This window comes from Macaca fascicularis, chromosome 10, assembly GCF_037993035.2.
Source record: "Macaca fascicularis isolate 582-1 chromosome 10, T2T-MFA8v1.1".
NCBI classification, from domain to species: domain Eukaryota; kingdom Metazoa; phylum Chordata; class Mammalia; order Primates; family Cercopithecidae; genus Macaca; species Macaca fascicularis.
The window spans coordinates 11,293,769-11,312,019 of record NC_088384.1 but is presented as its reverse complement, the minus strand read 5'-3'; the positions used below and the strand labels follow the sequence as shown (position 1 = coordinate 11,312,019).

Here is an 18,251-nt window from a genome sequence, read left to right as displayed (position 1 = left end):
ACAGTGGCTCACGCCTGTAATCCCAGCACTTTGGGAAGCCGAGGTGGGCAGATCATGAGGTCAGGAGATGGAGACCATCCTGGCCAACGTGGTGAAACCCCATCTCTACTAAAACACAAAAAATCAGCCAGGCGTGGTGGCACGTGCTTGTAGTCCCGGTTACTCGGAAGGCTGAGGCAGGGGAGTCACTTGAATCTGGGAGGCAGAGGTTGCAGTGAGCCAAGATTGCATCATTGCACTCCAGCCTGGTGACAGAGCAAGACTCCATCTCAAAAAAGAAAAAAACCACACAGCTAATAAAAGTGCCATTGTTTTTCATAATAGAATCTGGCTGCTTACTCCAGCCTCTTTGCAGATGACAAAATATTGTGGTCTTGGTGGGTAGCAGGGTCTTGGCTTAAATTAGGTGGCGCTAGATCAGACTTTGCCCATCCCCTTCCCTGCCACTGTCAAACTGGTGGATAGAGAAGAGCTGACTGCCCTTGGCTGCAGATGCCATGGCAGAAAGCCAGACATACTGCAAGCCAGGGACAAGGAGGCTCAGGCAGCGAGGAGCCCCTGAGAAAGAGCAGCACTTCCAAGGGCTGAAGCCAGGTTGCTTTGATGCTTTGGGTTTGATCTTTTGCCTCGTAACTCACGTGGGGGAAGAAAGAGACCATATTTTTCTTTCCTTTTTATCTAAGGCTTTATTTATTTTGTTTTAGAGCAGTTTTAGGATCACAGCCAAATTGAGAGGAAAATAGAAAGATTTGTCTCATATCTCCTGCTGCCACACAAGAATAGCCTCCACCATTATCAACATCCTCCACCAGAGTGGTGCATTTGTCAAGATTGCTGAACCCCTCCTTATCACCAAAAGTCTGTGGTTTACATTAGAGTTCACTCTCGGCCTTGTACAGTATGTGGTTTTGGACAAATGTATAATGACAGGTATCTACCATTACAGTATCAGAGCCCTCTGCCAGTTCAGTGATCCCTCTTAGCGCCCCACAGACACACACGTTTTTCTTGATAGCTAAGTTGTCTAGAATATATACATTCCATACACCAAGAAATATCAGAATATAATATTCTTTAGTAGTCCTTGGTTATCCTGAGCTTTGGTGATGCCTTGTTGCTTTACATCATTACTTCCCAATTACCTGGCAGTCTGGTTGAAATACAGGTTGTGGACCCAGAGGCCTTGGTTGGAGCTTGGACTCTGCATTCTAAAAAGCATTCATGGATATGGCAGCTTCTAGTCAAAGGACCGCACATTGAATGTCAAGGACTGGGCAGTCGCTCCCTCCATGTGCTTTAGGATTTTCCTCAGATCCATAGCTCTCTCTCCCTCCCTTCTTCCAGGTGTGTGTTGGGAAACACTACCATCCTTGCTGAGTTTGCCACTGATGATGAAGTCAGCCGCTTTCTGGCACAAGCTCAGCCCCCTACACCTGCAGCAACCCCGAGTGCACCAGCCGCGGGGTGGCAGTCGCTGGAGACGGGCCAGAACCAGTCAGATCCCGTGGGACCTGCTCTGAATCTTTTCGGTGGGTCCACTGGGCTCGGGCAGTGGAGCAGCAGCGCTGGTGGCAGCAGCGGGGCCGATCTTGCTGGCGCTTCGTTGTGGGGGCCCCCAAACTATTCTTCTAGCTTATGGGGAGTCCCAACGGTGGAAGATCCCCATAGGATGGGCAGCCCTGCTCCTTTACTACCTGGTGACCTTCTGGGAGGAGGGTCGGATTCAATCTGAACTTAGAACTTTCAACTCTGACCTCGTGACCTTTTTTGGAACAGCAGCAGCACTAACTTGACCTTTTCGTTTTTTTTTTCAACTTGCAATAAATACATTTTTAAAAGGAAAAAAGAAAACGGAGAGAAAAAAAGGTGGGTCATTGACAGACTGTCTGAGCACATAGTTGCCTCCCTTATAACTTCAGTTTTTTCGTTTGGAATATGAATCCAAAAAGAGAACATATCACTCTTGAAATACTTGAATCATGAACGCCAACCTAGAAAGACAATGTGAAGCAAGTACACATACCATTTAAATTTAAACACAAAAACATTAAAAAAATTAGTTTCTAGTTTTTCACTTTTTTCATGTTATATGGAAGTTGTTGCTAAGAAACATATATACTGAAAAAAAAATAGCTTTTTAACTTTGTTTGCACTGGGTGTGTTTCCGTCCTTAGGTCTACCATGTTTGGGAGGGAGGGAAATTCAAAAGAATTGTTGGGGGAGGGGGGAGGGAAGACTTGACGGAGCCTCACTTTAAAAACAAAAACACAAAAAACCTAAAAAAAAAAAAGGAAAAAATTTGTGATTGGCTGGTTGATAAATACCAGTGTGTTCTGGCACATGTAACTGCCCAGGCATGCTCGTTCTGGTGTGTGTGTGCACGTGTGTTCATGTGCATTCGCGTGCATCCTTCTCTGTCTCTGTGTGTGTGCCTGTGTTCTTCCCTTCTCTCCCTGCCCCACCCTGACTTCTCAGAAAGCTGCATCGCTGACAGTCTGCAGGCTGGCTGGCCGGCCATCTGCTTTTTATTTTATTTTTTTAACTCTGAGAACACACAGTCCCAGAGAGCCACTGCTACTAAAGCAACTCCATTGGGCTGCATTAAGATGAACAGAGTGCTTTTTAATGATGAAAGCAGGGAGCTCCTTCCCATTTGCAACTTAGCCTGAATGTGGGGTTTCTCTGGCTGTTCTTTTGACCTAGCAGTAGAGTGGAGCACTGCCAAGTCCAAAAAACTAGAGCAGGAGGTACCTCTCGGAGCAGCTGTGTGTTTATTTCTGTTTTTTTTTCAAAGTGAATGGCCAGCAGGCACATCTGAGTATCTGTTAAGTTTCATGCAGGCCTTTTCGTTAGTTTGAAATGGGAACGGAAGATAGCTTTTGATTATGGGATGTCTCAAAAACAGAAAAACTTTGTTCCCTCTTTCCTTATGATCAGGTTTGAGAAATTCTTTAAAGAATTAGGTGAAGTTGAGTTACATATTTCTATTGGTTGGTCCTCTTTTTCATTTTATGAAAAAAGAAAAGAGTAAGTGGTGAGCAGCCTCCTGAAAGCACCTGCAGCTACTCCCTCTGCTCCTCTCTCGCCGAGCGTTACCTGTGCCAGGCCGCGGCGCGTCACAGCACCAGGCCATCACTGACAGAAACGTTTACTTAACGAATGTTCTTAAACCAGTGTGTACTTCAAGCGTTTCCTTTCGTTTCTCTGTGTTGTGTATTTCCTGTGTATGTGGTTTTGCTTAGGCAGGTATAACTTAGCAAAGACTTTTAAGTATTGCACCTTTTTTTGGTTTTGACCTCTTCCCCCCACCTTGTAATTTTGCTTTTTTTATTTCGGTATTTAAATACTTTTTTTTTTTTTTTTTTTAAGCATCAATGTAGTAGTACTCTGGGCCGAACAGGGGGCAACGTTTAATCTACAGTTATCACCAACATGTATGTACTTATGTTGGAATCAAAATGTATCAAACTGCTTATTGTGAAGAGAATTATAGACCTGAAGGGGGGGAAAAACCAGATAGGGTGGGGGGGATGGATGCCGGTGACATGCTAGCACTTGTGTGGACATCCCAGTCTGCATTATACTGTTTAACATAAAGTGCCGACATTTTGTACCAGCAAATACCTGCCCATTCCAACCCTTGGTGGGAGCAGACCTCTACTGTCCTCTGTAACTTGCTGCTATTGAGGACAAGGGAGTTTTTCTTTCTTTAGCGTCTTCAGTGAAGGATACAATACAACAATGCCTAATGTATTTGACTTTTAGCTTGTGTCTGTGTGTAGGTGGGTGGGTGGGTGTGTATAGGAAAAGCCTAAAACAAGTTATTTGCATTTCAGTGGTTTTGTGAGACAAAGAATGGGAAATTCTGTAGCCCTTCTGGCTTACCCTGTTGATTATAAAGCTAGCCTCAAAAGAGATTGACAGGCATGACTCAAGTGAGTGTTCACGTGTACAAGCCTGCATGAGCCAGCCCTCTGTGGGTGGGTGGTCACACTTGGCGTCTGCAGCATTGACCTGGCCCCGCTGGGTGCCTTGAGCGTGCCCTCTTCCTGCTCTCCAATTTGAATCACCACCGTGCCCCTTCCACCGCTCTTCCCCATACAAAAGCTGTCCTTCCAGCAGCCCCACTGACTGCTCTCTGTGTGGAGCAAAGTGCTGTCGTGTGGTGACCACCAGGTGAAGAGCAGCTTGTATTCAGACATCTAGAGAAGGGTAAATCTTAGCGTCCCTGGACCAGGAGCATATCCCAAGGCTCCTGCGAGCCAGTGGTGACCCTGTCCACTGCCGCTCTTGGTTCACTGCTGTGTCCTGCCCCACCCTCCTCTCCTCCTGCCTGTTGGTTCCTTGACCTGCACTATGGGTTAGTTGAGTTCCTTATGATACTACGGTGAAAGCCGGGTGCTAGAGCCCCTCTTGTTTACAAGACATAATGAGGGATTTGAAATATGTAAAAATAAACATGAGAAGCTAAAACGTTCTTCCATCATAAGCTTAAAGGGAAAAAAAACTAAAAACTTTAAAAAAAAAAAAAGACCAAAAAGTGCGTATATATATATACATATAAATATATATTTTAGATGAAGACTAACTCTGGGAGCATTTAACAGTGTTTTTTGTTTCTGTTTTTAACATTTGTTTTCCTGCTTTAAAATTTGCAAGCATTCTCAGGAATTCTAGGGTAGGAAGCCCGTTTTTTGAAGATGGTTTATTTAACCGTATCTTATCCTAGAGAGATGGCTGTTTCTTTCCTGTTAATAAACTTTTACAAGTTCCTGAAACTTCAGAAAGTTTAAACAATTTTTACTTAAAAAAAATGTAAAAAGAAAAGTCTCCAAACATTATTGTCATACTGGGGATCATACATTTTAAAACACATAGAAATATTTTTTAAAAATTATCAATTTAGCAGCAACAGGTAAATTCATTATCTTAAAAATATGGGAGAAGGATTAAGCTTTGTAAGAGCTCGACCATGGATTCTTTTGAAATTGTGTGTAGTTTAATGGGAGAGGGTTTGGTGTATATAGATGAGAATGCCATCACTTTGTTCCTTTCCGTTTGAGACTGAACTGAAATCTCCCCTAGTAGTTTTTATTTTTTTAAAGGAGCCCTTCTCCCTGTCCCCACAACCCCAGCAACAAAAGAAAGGAAGGAAGGAAGAAACAACAGCTTAAAAAAAAAAAAAAAGTAACTCTAATCTGTAAAATAGTACAGTTGGATTGCTGAGAATCTATGTAAAGAGTTAGGAAATATAGGTTAATAATTTTTGGAACAAATTTTAAATATAGGCATTACTAGAGGAAAATTATCTATGGACTGTCCTATTAATGAAGAATGTCTGTCTTACCTCCGTTTGTTTTGGAAGGAGGAGAAAATATAGAAGAATCTAATAAGGAACAAGTGATTTTACTTTTTTAGCTCCCAGCTACTGTTGTGCTCGTTTTAATTGCTGTTTCGAAGATCTGCTGCTTAATTATCCCCATCCCTTAGCCGGCGATGTGGAGTGTTTCCTTTCAGTTTTTGGTGATGTTGAATTATTTTGTATTCCCTCCTGGGGCCAGGGGTCAGAATTCCCAAGCATGACCACAGCTTCTTTTAAACATTAAGCTTGTTTTAAACATTAAGCTTCCCAGTGGGAAAGAAACTCCAGCTCGACAGGTAAAGGGAGTGGGTGGGGTTGCTGCCTGCAATTTCTCTAAAACCGCTTTAGTGCCTTCGTACATACACCCAGACATCCTGAGCAAGGGGGACGCACACGTGTGTGCGTGTGGTCCGGTCACTCCACAGATGTAAGATACTCGCCCATAAAGGAAATTGGAGTGGTTCTGGACAGGCCCCAAAGGCAGTGGGCTAAATTTAAAATAAACAAACGACAAGCAAGTTAATATGCTTATGTCTCAATAACATAGAATGCCAAGTTCCTCCCTGTGTCGTGTGCCCTCCGTTACTGTGCATTGACTCCTCCAGGTGTGTAATTGTGACAACTGCCATGATTTGGAAAGTCTCTTTGTGCTGGGCCAATAGAAAGGGGTTCCTGTTGTTCTGCTCTTGTCCTTTGTCTCCTCCCCTTTTCCCCCAGACCTCCCCCTTCTTCTTGTCAACTTGCTGGGAGCTTTGCTTTATTGGTTGGCAGTGACCTAAGAACAGGATATGGTGAGGATGTCATGGAAGAGAAGAGCTCTTTCCGTGGTATTCTTGGGCAAGAGCCATGTCTACTAAGAGGTTAGGTGACTTCAGTATACTTCTAAAATTCAGTGAGAGTGCCTTCTCTTCCACCACACTCTGGCATAGATACAGGCTTGCTGGTCACCTCTGATTTATTTTAAAAACATTTTGATTACATTAATTTGAGCTTTCCCTTTTTTTTTTTTTTTTTTTTTTTTTTTTTAACTAGTTACTTCTTTTTAAAACACTTGATTACTAGTGGCTTAGAGGTGGGTACATCTCTTGAACATCACCAACTTGGTTTCTACTTACCACATGAGTAGCCAAAAGAAAAGAAGCCCTAATAGGGAAAGGGGTGTCTCACATCACATAGAGGACCTCTGCCGGCAATTAGATCCAGCGCCGTGACCTAACTTTAAGTGTTTAAAAAAGTTCAGATCTCTGAGACACTGTGAAGAAATGGATGGTTCATGTAACATCTCTGATCCCTCAGTCCCCAACCCTGGACATGTTTCATTTACAGCATTCATAGGAGTTAACTTAGTGTTGCAAGTTAAGGTTCCAAACCAAATTATTTAATCAGTGTCCCCCCAATAAATCGTTATCCATTTATTGCCAGTTAGTTTTATTTATAGCAACTTGATTTTCTATGAATATGGCTCCTGTTCTAAGAATTTTCCCACCTCTTCTGACATGAATGTAGCATAGGTTAGCAGTCGGTTCTTCCAAACTTCTTTGGGTTGAACATGGTATGTAAGGTATGTAAGAGGAAAGAGGAAGGAAAAGATAAAACTCCTGCCTGAGAATTTGGAAGCACCTTTATTAATACATATATCTCGCAGAAACTAGAAGTTCATGGGCTGTTAACTTTTTGCAAATATTCTCTCATTTTTACCACTTTTTTTTGGAGAGGGGTTTGATTTTTGTAGGGTTAACAGCCGGATTCCATTTCGACCTCAGATGCTGTGTACTTTTTAATTTCATTTTTTATATTCTGCCATCTTGACTCTTCTCTAAAACAGAATGAAAATGTCTGCATGCTGAGCAAAATGCTTATGCCAAGCCTGTTTTCCCTGCAGAGTAAACAGAATGTTTTCAGCAGACTTGGCTGTAATAGCCATCTCTAAGATTAGGGAACAATTGAGTCTTTATGTAGAAACTATCCCTTTTTTCCCCATCCTCAGAGTTAAAATTCAACATTTAAAGCTTTATAGGTTATTGTTTTAGATTTGAGCTTTTTGTTTGTAAGTATCTATAAGATCTTTAGGAGTGAGATACATTTTTAGCTGGTTAAAAATCAAACTTTCCTCTCCAGTGTTTTTGCCAAGTTTTGTCACACTTCATGTGTATGCATTAACTACACTTCTTAGTGTTACTGCAAAAAAAAAAAGCCTGGTTCTTTAATTGTGTTTTTCCTCCTGTGAGTGGACAACTAAAGCCACGTGATAATGCGGATGAAAATATTGTAGCCTGTGTGTATACAATGAATTGTCAGTCTTCAGACCTCATGGTCATTGAGAAAATAGGGAACCCACAACCCCTGCTGCACAGCACACCATACCCCCTTTACTTTATCTGCTAGTACAGGGAGTCTGTACAGTCAAGGAACACACAGATACACATAATGCTGTTGAGGACATCATTCTGTAAGAAAACAGAATATTACCTAGATTTTCCAGAGTTTGTGCACACCCTGTGATAACAGTCTGTGGGTTTATGGCCAGTGCCAAAGGTATGTGTATTTTCAGAAATGGTCCCTATTTGTCAGTGATAGTGTTTTGTTTTGGTTTTTTTTCTCGATCTTAAATTTGACAAAGGGGGTGGTAATATCACATTCTTTAGATTTGAAATAATTACCAGTTCCAAGAATCTATGAACATAGTAATAACTTAATAAAAATTCGACCTCGACCCTCCCTAACCTGCTCACCATACCTCCCCCACCCCATGCCTCTGAAGAAGGAGGCCGTGAACATCTACAAGGTGGTAAAGGGGGGACACTGGTCTGGGGAGTGGAGAGCTACTCCAGCAGCTCAGCACCCACACTGCCCTCACGCGTGTGGCCACCAGGACTAGATCCCGAGTGATTGTGGCGTACCCCTAACATTTGAGTCATTTTTAAGCTGTCAGTCTCTTGTCATAACCTCCTACCGCCACCCAAAAAAGTAACGAAAGTTGCAGTAACTGCCAGTGTTTGCCTCACCGAATTTAAATTGTTCCCTTTTCAGTTAACTATATACCTGAATTTGTTTTTAACGAGAAACTGTCCATGGCCAGGAAAAGTGGTACTACCTTGGCCAAAGGGTCTTTGCAAAAAGCTCAGTCTTCAGTTCTTCACTGTGACCAACGCTTGTTTTGTTCATGGGAGGGGAAAGATCAGGTAACTAGGCAAGAAGTATTCTGTTTTAAATAAAGAATAAATAGTGTTCGTTTAAAGCACTCTGTGCCTCAGCTTCATATTCAAACTATAAATTATTGCTTTGGAAATAAATTCCCAGTTATAATTGACCCATTTCTAGCCAATATCAATAAGTTGGGATGGCGGTTTTGTTTGTTTGTTTGTTTGTTTTCCAAAAAGGGAAATTCCTCTTCACTGCTCACAGTAAGCAGCGAAAGAGAGCTGTCGAGGTGGCTCATGATGCTGCTGCAGCAGAGCTGTGAAAGGAAGTGCTTTTCCTTCCCTCCCACCCTCTGCCCTCTGGAATCTGGTGTTCCTTCCCCTTAGGCTACTGAAAGGTGTGTACAACTCCCGGAGGGGTGGGTGTCAACGTTGACTGGAGGCAAAGTGGAGTGGCCTTATTGCCAGGACTAGCCCTACAGAAGAGCTTTACAGAGAGGAGGACAGTACATCCTATGTGTGTTCGCCAAAAATGGGAAAGGTGGGTATTTAGGCAAAACAAAAACCTTTGAATCCCTTTAAGAAGTTACATACCTTTTAAAGGTAGAGTTTCTCACCAAGTGATGCATTTTAGCATAACACTTCTTGCCAGAAATTTTGGGATAATTTAGAATAAATGTGTTTAGAACATCATCCACCCCCCTTTTTAAATTTTGTCTAAGGAATTACTTAAGTATAGTATTTCTGAATGTGCCTTTGTGAGTACAGAGACCGTCTGTTCTAGGAAGAGGCTATCCATTGGATACAAACAGAAAGACGGTCAGCTTAAGTCTTTAGGGAAGTCAGAGTTCCTCCTGGAAGTCCCAGGGGCAGCTGTTGAGATTTCATTAGCATCAATATTGCACCGTGTAGAGCTGAGTGGAAGAGATTCTGGGACTTGGCAGAGGAGACAGTTAGGGGAAGGTACCCAGGCGACGCAGACCCAGGTTCGTCCAAGAGCGCAGGTTTACACATCTGCATTCCCTGGTTTTCTCTGTGTGTATGTTTGTGCTCATGTGGCTGTAGCTGTTTCATTTTCTGTTTTTCTGTAAGCACTGGAGAATTGGAATATGGTGATACTTGTGACACATTCACGCATGTAAACAAGGTGTTTTCCAGCTTCTGCCGTGTGCAGAGCGGGCAGCACACTTTTACCCTTTGAGTCTTGTCCTGAGGCGGCCGTTATGTTCCCACATGGGCGTCACATCACGTTGCTGTTGATGCAAACAGGGTATTACACACAAGGAAAAGGGGTTTTGAAGAGTTAAGATGGAAGTGTTTGAGAAAGAAAAGAGAAAAATCTGAAATCATATTTTATTTCTTCAGAGCTATTATAGTTGAACACAGAAATCTGCAATGTCTCTATTTGTTTTTATGTTTTAAACAATTTCACCTCTTCTCCCCACTCCTATCTTCTAAAGAAATATCAAGCAAATGCTAAGGGCCATTTCCATGATTCCTCAGAGCTCCCCCAAAGAGGAAAACAGTCCCTCCCGCTCGATTCCTTCAGCTTCATTCAGGAAGACACAGGGAGGAGAGATGCTGCTTGTGCGCTTTGCTCTCATTCCTCTCTCATGGCCTTGAAATGTATTATTATGCAAATGTGAATTTTGATACTGAATTTAAGAAGAGGTTGGATTTTTTTTCTTTTTTCAAAAAAAAAAAAGTCCCACATGTGGTCATCGTCTCTTCTTTATGTTGTAAGGTGAACTGTAACTATGCATTCTGCAAAGGGTGGGGGGAAGAGAGGGCAGAAAGGGGACGGGAGTAGCTTTGCATCCTTGTTCTCCAGTTTCTGTGTCCATGGTGTCCCCGTGTCCTGGAGGGGAAGGGGAGTGAGAGACGATGTGGTAAGGTCAGCACAGTGAGACAGACCTCTGAGTCCTCTTGCCACTGTTGCTGGCAGGTCTGATGGCCAGGTAAATTCCAGGGGCCGGCAGTTCCTGTCAACCAGTGTGGTTCAGGATTGTTGATCCTAGCCGTGCAGCGTTAATCCAGTGTAGCAATGGAACTCCACAGGCTCCAATGTTCTCTGGAAAAAGTACTCATCCTTTCCTGAATCCAGAGCCCTTCCAGCTCAGGAAACCACGCCTCACGCGTGCTGACCTGAAAGTTAATCTTTAGGTCAGTTTTGAAAAACTCCGCCTCCTCTCTCCTTTTTCATATTTCTTTCTTTCTTTTTAATCCTGTTTAAGTGAACTGACTCTGAGTTATAAGGAACTGTCCTGCTTTGTGGGGAAGAGGGCTGTTTCTTGGCAGGCAAAAAAGTTTTATCTTCCCTACTCACCATCCCTCTCTCTGCCTCCCTTGCGTTTGGCAGGCTGTGTGAAGCCAGTGAGCTGCGAGGTGTTTTGACAGGGGAGGTCTGCATGCAGCCTCTTCTTTGTCCTAACAATTCCTTTGTTGATCTTGCCTGTGATAAATCATAGTGCCTGCATTGCTCTGGTCTAGGCGTCATTTGCAACACACAGTATCGTAAGCGAGAGATTGTTCTGCCTATATTCAGTGTTTTCCATGCAGCAATTCTTGTTGTTGACGTTCACAGTACTGTAACGAGTAACAGACTTGATCACAGTCTCCTCGTGCCTGTGCAGGGCTGCACAGGCATGATCTTATCAGGGTTCCAATCTGTTAGATTGCCTTTAAACAAAAAAAACAACAAAAAAATAAAATCCTGACGTTTCAACTGTCTCACACAAAATAATACCTCGAGGTACATTTCCCCCTGCAATGTAAACCCTTAACTCCTCTCTCCTTTCTGCCATCAGTGGATTATCCTTTTTAAAATATGAACATGTAAATAGCAGGATAACTTTAAAAAACATTTTCTTTGCTGTGAAAGTAACCCTAAAATATGTTTTCTTCTTTTGTGTTTTTGGTTTTTGTTTTTAAGCCATCAGAAGTTTCAGATCTTACTCTTTCATGTTTAAGAAGAAAGAGCAGAGCAGGTTGGGGGAGCGGGTTTGCATTTGTGGTGGAGGGGTGTTCTCTCCATTGCCTCCCACACAGTGACAGCAGACCAGTATGTAAACCCTGTCTTGACTGGGCACGGTGGCTCACACCTGTAATCCCAGCACTTTAGGAGGCTAAGGTGGGCGGATCACCTGAGGTCAGGAGTTTAACACCAGCCTGGCCAATATGGTGAAACCCCGTCTCTACTAAAAATACAAAAAATCAGCCGGACGCAGTGGCGCGCGCCTGTGGTCCCAGCTGCTCGGGAGGCTAAGGCAGAAGAATTGCTCGAACCCGGGAGACGGAGGTTGTGGTGAGCCAAGATTGTGCCACTGCACTCCAGTGTGGGCAACAGAGCGAGACTTCAACTCAAAAAAAATAAAAAAACAAAACACACACACACACAAACCCCTGTCTTAAATAGCTGCCATCTCTTCCAGCAATCTAGTGCCAGGGTGAGAAGTGTCTGAATTTCTCTCTTCCAGAAGATCCATCCCCTGGAGGGACTCCAGAATGTTCTCCACACAATACCCGGAGCTCTCAACCTTTCTTGATTCAGACACACACATATACACCCCTTGAGTAACTCAGTATCATTTTGTAGTTCACAAAGGGATGTAGTCCCTGGCATTTTGGTTTGCGCTGTAGAATCCGTAGCCTTGTCACTTTGTGATGCTCTGGAAATGTACCGATTTCTTACTTGGGAGGAAACTTGTGTAAGGAGATGTGCAAACCACCCTGAAAGCCATGTGCATCCTCAGCTCTTCCATTAGCCCCTCCATGAGCTTGAAGCTGACATTAAGTAGAGGGAAATGCTTTTAACAAATGCTGCTCATGTGGATCTATCAGCTATTGCTTGCCTAGATTTGGGCACCCATGAAGCAGGGTTGGAATGGATCATTTTGAATTGCTTCTTCGCAGACACCCCCTTCGCCCCATCTTTAAGATAAACCCTTTACTAGTCAAGAAGCCCTTTTCAGTTGGATCTCACTGATCTTGTATAGTGACGACTTCCTTTGAAGGAAGAAGCTTGATTATAAGTGCATGCATATTATCCACCCACCTTCTGATTTGGGCGCTGTTGACCTTGGAATTTTATTTATTTTGTTTATCTGGAGGCCCTTTTTCTATCAGTCTCTGATCCCTCATGGGTTCTGCCTGCCCTTATATCTCTTATACAATGCTCCCAAAGGGCTTTGCTGATCTCTGCACTTCTTTCCTGGGACACTCCCCCCACCACCACCCTTTGCACACACCAGTGACCAAAGTGTATGCAGTGATCTCACAGAAGACATCAAAAATGGTGCATGCACCGTGAATGTGCTCAAAGAGACACGTGCACAAGATTCTGCACCCTTGGCCTTAATCTCAGTATGACTTAAGGTGCAGGAACATTTTTAACAGGTTTTAAAAAAACAAAAAACCCTTCTGGGAGGAAAAAAATAAAAAGCAGATACAACAGCTCAACTGTTCCCACTCCTAACTCTCCACTATGTGCTTATAACTTCACATTCTATGCCCACCCCGCCACCCACCTCATCCCTGTTTTGCGTAACCAAAAAACAGACAACAAAAGCAACCTGAGGAGAGGTTTCTGGACTATTTTATCTGTCTCCATTTAGATGGAGATATAAATGCTGCTTTGGGTTCCATAATCCTAGGGGGCTATGTTTACATAGTAAAATACATCCTACCAAATCAGGAAACAGTGAATAATGGGAGTCACTTCACAGAGGAGGACCTGGGGGGCCTAGCAGAGGAGGATAGGTAGAGAAGTACCATTTTAATTATTTGTGACTTGTGGCTTCCTTCCTCCTCTCCTTCTCCCTCCACGTCTCTGTTTGCCCCCTTTAGACAGAAGGTGCAGAAAAGGGCATCAAAAAGAGGCTGGATTTTTTAAAAGGCAGCTTTCCAACTTTGCACACAAACAGGTAACAGGAAGGTACAGCAAAAATCCTCTCATCTGAGACACTGTCAGCAGAAACAAAACCTGTAAAAATGACTAATCAGCTGCACATATTGATGCTCTCTGCAAGTTACCTTTAAGTGTTTTTTTTTTTTTCTCTTATACTTGAAGTTGCTTTTACGATATTATTTTGGTGGCTTTCTTTTCTCTCTTTGATGGGCAATAGAGAAAGTAGATGATGGGATTTAAGGACGCCTGGGGGGAGAAAAGGGAGGATGTGGCATTGTCTTTTTTTTTTTTTTTTTTTTTTTTTTAACATAGAGGTTTAATCAAACTCCCATATGTTGAAATTGCTCCTCATATTACTGGTTTTACATGGACACAGAAACTAGGCACTTTAGAGGTGCACTTGCATGGCAGGCTGGGCCCCCTTTTCTATATTTTATTTTCCTTTTTAGTATAGTGGTACTTAAAATCACTGGTTCACTTAAAAAAAAAACAAACAATAAAATGTTAAACTCTACTAATGTACAAATAAGCTGAAAAGTTGCATTTTATGTGTATTTTTTGCCATAGCAGGTACTGTATTTCTCATGCTGGATTTCAAAAAAAAAAAAAATTATCAAAAACAAACAAAAAAAACTAAAGGGTGGTGTTTTATTGGATTGTGACAGGTTGAGTAATAAGGAATTAAGTCGTCGTCATTTCATTAAAACTGAGAGATGATGTAATGCATATATAAGAGTTTTCTGAAGGGTTTTTTTGGGCTTTTAAACAGCTTATTTTTGTTTTTGTTTAGTTTTTTTATTTTATTTTATTTTGGAAAGATATGATTGTATTATGTGCAACTCAGTTGCTTACATTATAACTACAAAATATTTTTGGGTTCCTGGAAAAAAAAAAAAGAAAAAAGACTAATAAATGTGTTTGGCTGCTAAGCATTTACTATTGTGGTTTCCTGTTTTATTCTGCCAGTTTAATTTGTTCCTTTGTTGAATGTTTATATATTTTTTCTTACTCTTTTTTCCCTGCTCCACATGTAAAAGCTGTCAGAAATTCAACATTTGAATTTGGGCCGCAACTTTTGTCTATCTTGTCATGTTTTTGTTAGGATTGTTGGGTTGGCTGGTTGGTTTGTGCTGCTCACCGCCTGCCCCAGTGCTGAACACGGTCTGCCACAGTGCAGGATTCAAATTATCTAAGAGAAATTGATGTTCTCCTTCTACCTTTGGCTGTTGTCTCGTTTAATCCTAATTTGCATTTGGAATGAGAACATGAGAAGAGAGAAGATGCCTGCCTAGAGTTCTGCTGCTTCCCCCTGCTGCGGTGCCCGAGGATGATAACCAGCGAGTTAGCTTTGTCCAGAAAATGCCACGCTGAGTGCTCCTCTGCCCTGCTTCGGGTGCTGCAACACTGCTGAGGAGCATAACCGTAACCATTGGGCTAGATTTCCCCCATCTCTGATGTATTTATGGTTAGCTGTTAAAACAGAGACTTGTTAGATATGTAATTGTGAAACACCTCTAGAATGGTAAAGAGGAAGAATGGACAGGAACTAATATTTCCTCATTTCCAGGTACTTTTGTATCTGATTTTATTCTCAAAATGCTGTGAGAAAAATCATTAGGAAGCTCAGAATTTTTTATTTTTATTTTTATTTATTTATTTATTTATTTTTGAGACGGAGTCTCACTGTCGCCCAGGCTAGAGTGCAGTGGCGTGATCTCAGCTCACCACAACCTCTGTCTCCCGGGTTCAAGCAATTCTCCTGCCTCAGCTTCCTGAGTAGCTGGGACTACAGACACACGCCACCACACTCAGCTAATTTTTGTGTGTTTAGTAGAGACGGGGTTTCACCATGTTGGCCGGGCTGGTTTCGAACTCCTGACCTCAGGTGATCCGCCTGCCTCAGCCTCCCAGAGTGCTGGGATTACAGGCATGAGCCACCGTGCCCAACTGGCTCAGAATAATTTAATTAGCCAATAGAAGGTTACACTGATTGGGTGCTTACTATAAGCTGAGCACTATTCTAAGCATGTGATGTCTATGCATTCTGTTCACTGAAACACACTGTCACGGGTGAAACCAAAATAGGAAACCAGATTGGAATCAAAAGTTATACCAAGGCTGGGCGCAGTGGCTCATGCTTGTAATCCCAGTATTTTGGGAGGCCAAGGTGGGCAGATCACTGGAGTTCCGGAGTTCGAGACCAGCTAGGCCAACATGGTGAAACCCTGTCTCTACTAAAAATACAAAAATTAGCCAAGTGTGGTGGTGCATGCCTGTAATCCCAGATACTTGGGAGCCTGAGACAGGAGAATCACTTGAACCCAGGAGGCGGAGATTGCAGTTAGCCGAGATCGCGCCATTGCACTTCAGCCTGGGTGACAAAGCGAGACTCCGTCTTAAAAAAAAAAAGTTATGCCCAAATGCCTCTGCTGAAAAATACCTGGATTCTGAGACAAGGTCTTAAAGAAGGCCTGTTGTACAAAGTGGTAGGCCATGTGCCATCCCGTCTGTCATCACAAAAGAAGTAAACCTTGAAAAACGGGTAAGAAGAGACGCACCAGCTGTTCAAAAACATGGAGGGCCTGCCTGTCACAGGTAGGTGCTCTTACTGAGATCATTGCAGAGGCTATACAGACCTTTGTGACCAAAGGCTTTGTTTTAAATTTGAATTATTTTAAAAATGTATAAATGGCTAAGGAGTAATATATTGTAGAATTAAAGGTGATTGTTAAGACTTTAGCATCTGACCCAGTTTTCCTCACCACAGATGTGTCCTTCCATCATCTTGGGTGACTTTAGTGTCCACATGGAAAATCCACCTATGACCTGGGCTTCTCAGCCCTTCCTCCAGCCCACCCCAGCCACACATACCCATGCTCACCCAAAATTGCTCTCCTCCAGAGTCACTAATTTCAGCATCCTGGACCACGACCTCCTCTCCTCCCAACTGGCTCCCAGTCCTCTGGCTCTGTTGACTTCATCAACCATACCCACCTAATCCGGTTTAGATTCTGTAGCCTGTAATTTCAGTAACACGCTTGCTAATACCCATGCTTTACCTGCCGCTCTGTTTTCTTGACACCTATCTGACCACATTCCCACTTTGTCCCCCAGCACCCAAAAGCAGCCCAGCATTGCTGGAAAAAAAAAGTCACTACAGGGCATATGAGGACTCCCGTAAATCCACTGTAACCTACCCCCCAGTGAGACCTTGACACTGTCCAGCAGGCTTCCTGCGTTCCTCTGATCAGCTCACTCTACCACTTCTTTCCCAATTACGTTGTTTGTTTTAGAGGCAAGGTCTGTGTTGCCCAGGCTAGAGTGTAGTGGTGTGATCACAGTTCACTGTAACCTCGACCTTCTGGGTTCACGTGATCCTCCTGCCTCAACCCCTGGAGTAACTAGGATTACAGGTGTGTGCCACCACACCTGGCTAGTTTTTTGTAGAGATGAGGTCTCACTGTGTTGCCCAGGCTGGCCTTATCCTCCTGCCTCAGCCTCCCAAAGTGCTGGGATTACAAAAGTGAGCCACCATGTGCAGCTACCCTTCCCAATTTAAGACCTTTTCTGATTTCAAATCTGAACCCCCTTTCTCCCTCAACTGAGGACTTTGCCTACTAGTACACAGATAAAATTAGTTACCAGAAAAAAGCCCTCAAATTCCTGCTTCCAAACTATGAGAGAGGTCTGTCTCCCTTCTTATTCTGGTTCCTTCTCCATTGCTCAGGATCCTTCCTTCTTGCCTTCTGGTAACTTTTACCTCCTTTACCTGTTCTGTCTCCATGTGTTCACTGGGGCCCTCACTCCCTCCACATGCTCAAGTCCATCCCATAATAAAGCTCATATTCCAGCTGCTGCCTTGCCAACTGCTGCCACAGTTTTACTCTCCAGAAATGTTCTCGCTTCCCCTTACAGTCTTCCAATCTGATTTCTGCACCTATCATTTCACTAAAAGAGCTTTCTTGAAAGTCACTAACAAGTCCCTAAGTCCAGTGGACATGACCATTTGCCTTTTAAGACCACAAATCCTAGATTTCCTTCTGTGTTCTGATGTGTTCCTCTGTCTCCTGTATCTCTCATGCTTTCATCCTCTTACCTAGCCAGGAAATGTTGGGTTGCATCAGTGCTCAAACCCAGGCCCTCCTTTGTTTGTTGTATACTAGGGTCTTACTCTGTTGTCCAGGCCGGACTGCAGTGGCACAATCATAGCTCATAGCAGCCCCCAAGTCCTGGACTCAAGTGATCCTCCTGTCCCAGCCTCCCAAGTAGCTGGGACTACAGGCGTGCACCACCATGACCAGCTAATTAAATTTTTATTTTATTTTTTGTAGAGACAGGGTCTTGCAGTTTTGCCCAGGCTGGTCTCAAACTCCTGGCCTCCAGCGATCCTCCCACTTTGGCCTCCCCCAAGTGCTGGATTACAGTCATGAGCCATCATGCCAGCCCATTCCTTTTTCTTAGTTGCACCAAGCTCATGCCCCCTCAAGGCTGTAAACACTTGTTTCCTGTGCTTGGAATGCCCTTTTCCCTGGATATTTGCCTGGTCTCTGGCCAAATGTGAGACCTTGCCCGATTATCCTATCCAAAAATGGTTGTCACAACTCTCAGACCCACCCTGTTTCTATGCTCGTCTTGCTACATTTTCTTCATAAAACTTAACCACTCTGTAAAGTTGTCTTATTTCTTCATTTTCCATCTCCCATATTGGAATATAAGCACCAAAAAGGGCAGGTTCACCTGCTCCGGGGCCTGAAGCCTCTGTGACTTTAACCATCTATATGTGAATGACTCCTAAATTCATCTCCAGCCCTTACCATTGAGCTCCAGACCTGTATATATAATT

At 43.2% G+C, this 18,251-nt stretch overlaps 1 protein-coding gene across 15 annotated transcripts in view; it reads left to right on the top strand.

Annotated features, from left to right (window-relative positions):
• TNRC6B (trinucleotide repeat containing adaptor 6B) overlaps positions 1-14,340 on the top strand; it is a 297,709-nt gene extending 283,369 nt beyond the window's left edge. For 13 of the 15 annotated variants that reach the window (XM_045364263.3, XM_045364261.3, XM_065521746.2 and 10 more), the window contains one exon: positions 1,345-4,458. In XM_045364263.3, the coding sequence (XP_045220198.1) occupies positions 1,345-1,732 (388 nt within the window). In that variant the 3' untranslated portion in view covers positions 1,733-4,458. Of the gene's footprint in view, positions 1-1,344 lie in introns of all 15 variants that reach the window. The other 2 variants (XM_005567203.5, XM_015457161.4) reach the window with 1 other exon arrangement.
• The last annotated feature ends 3,911 nt before the right edge of the window (positions 14,341-18,251 follow it).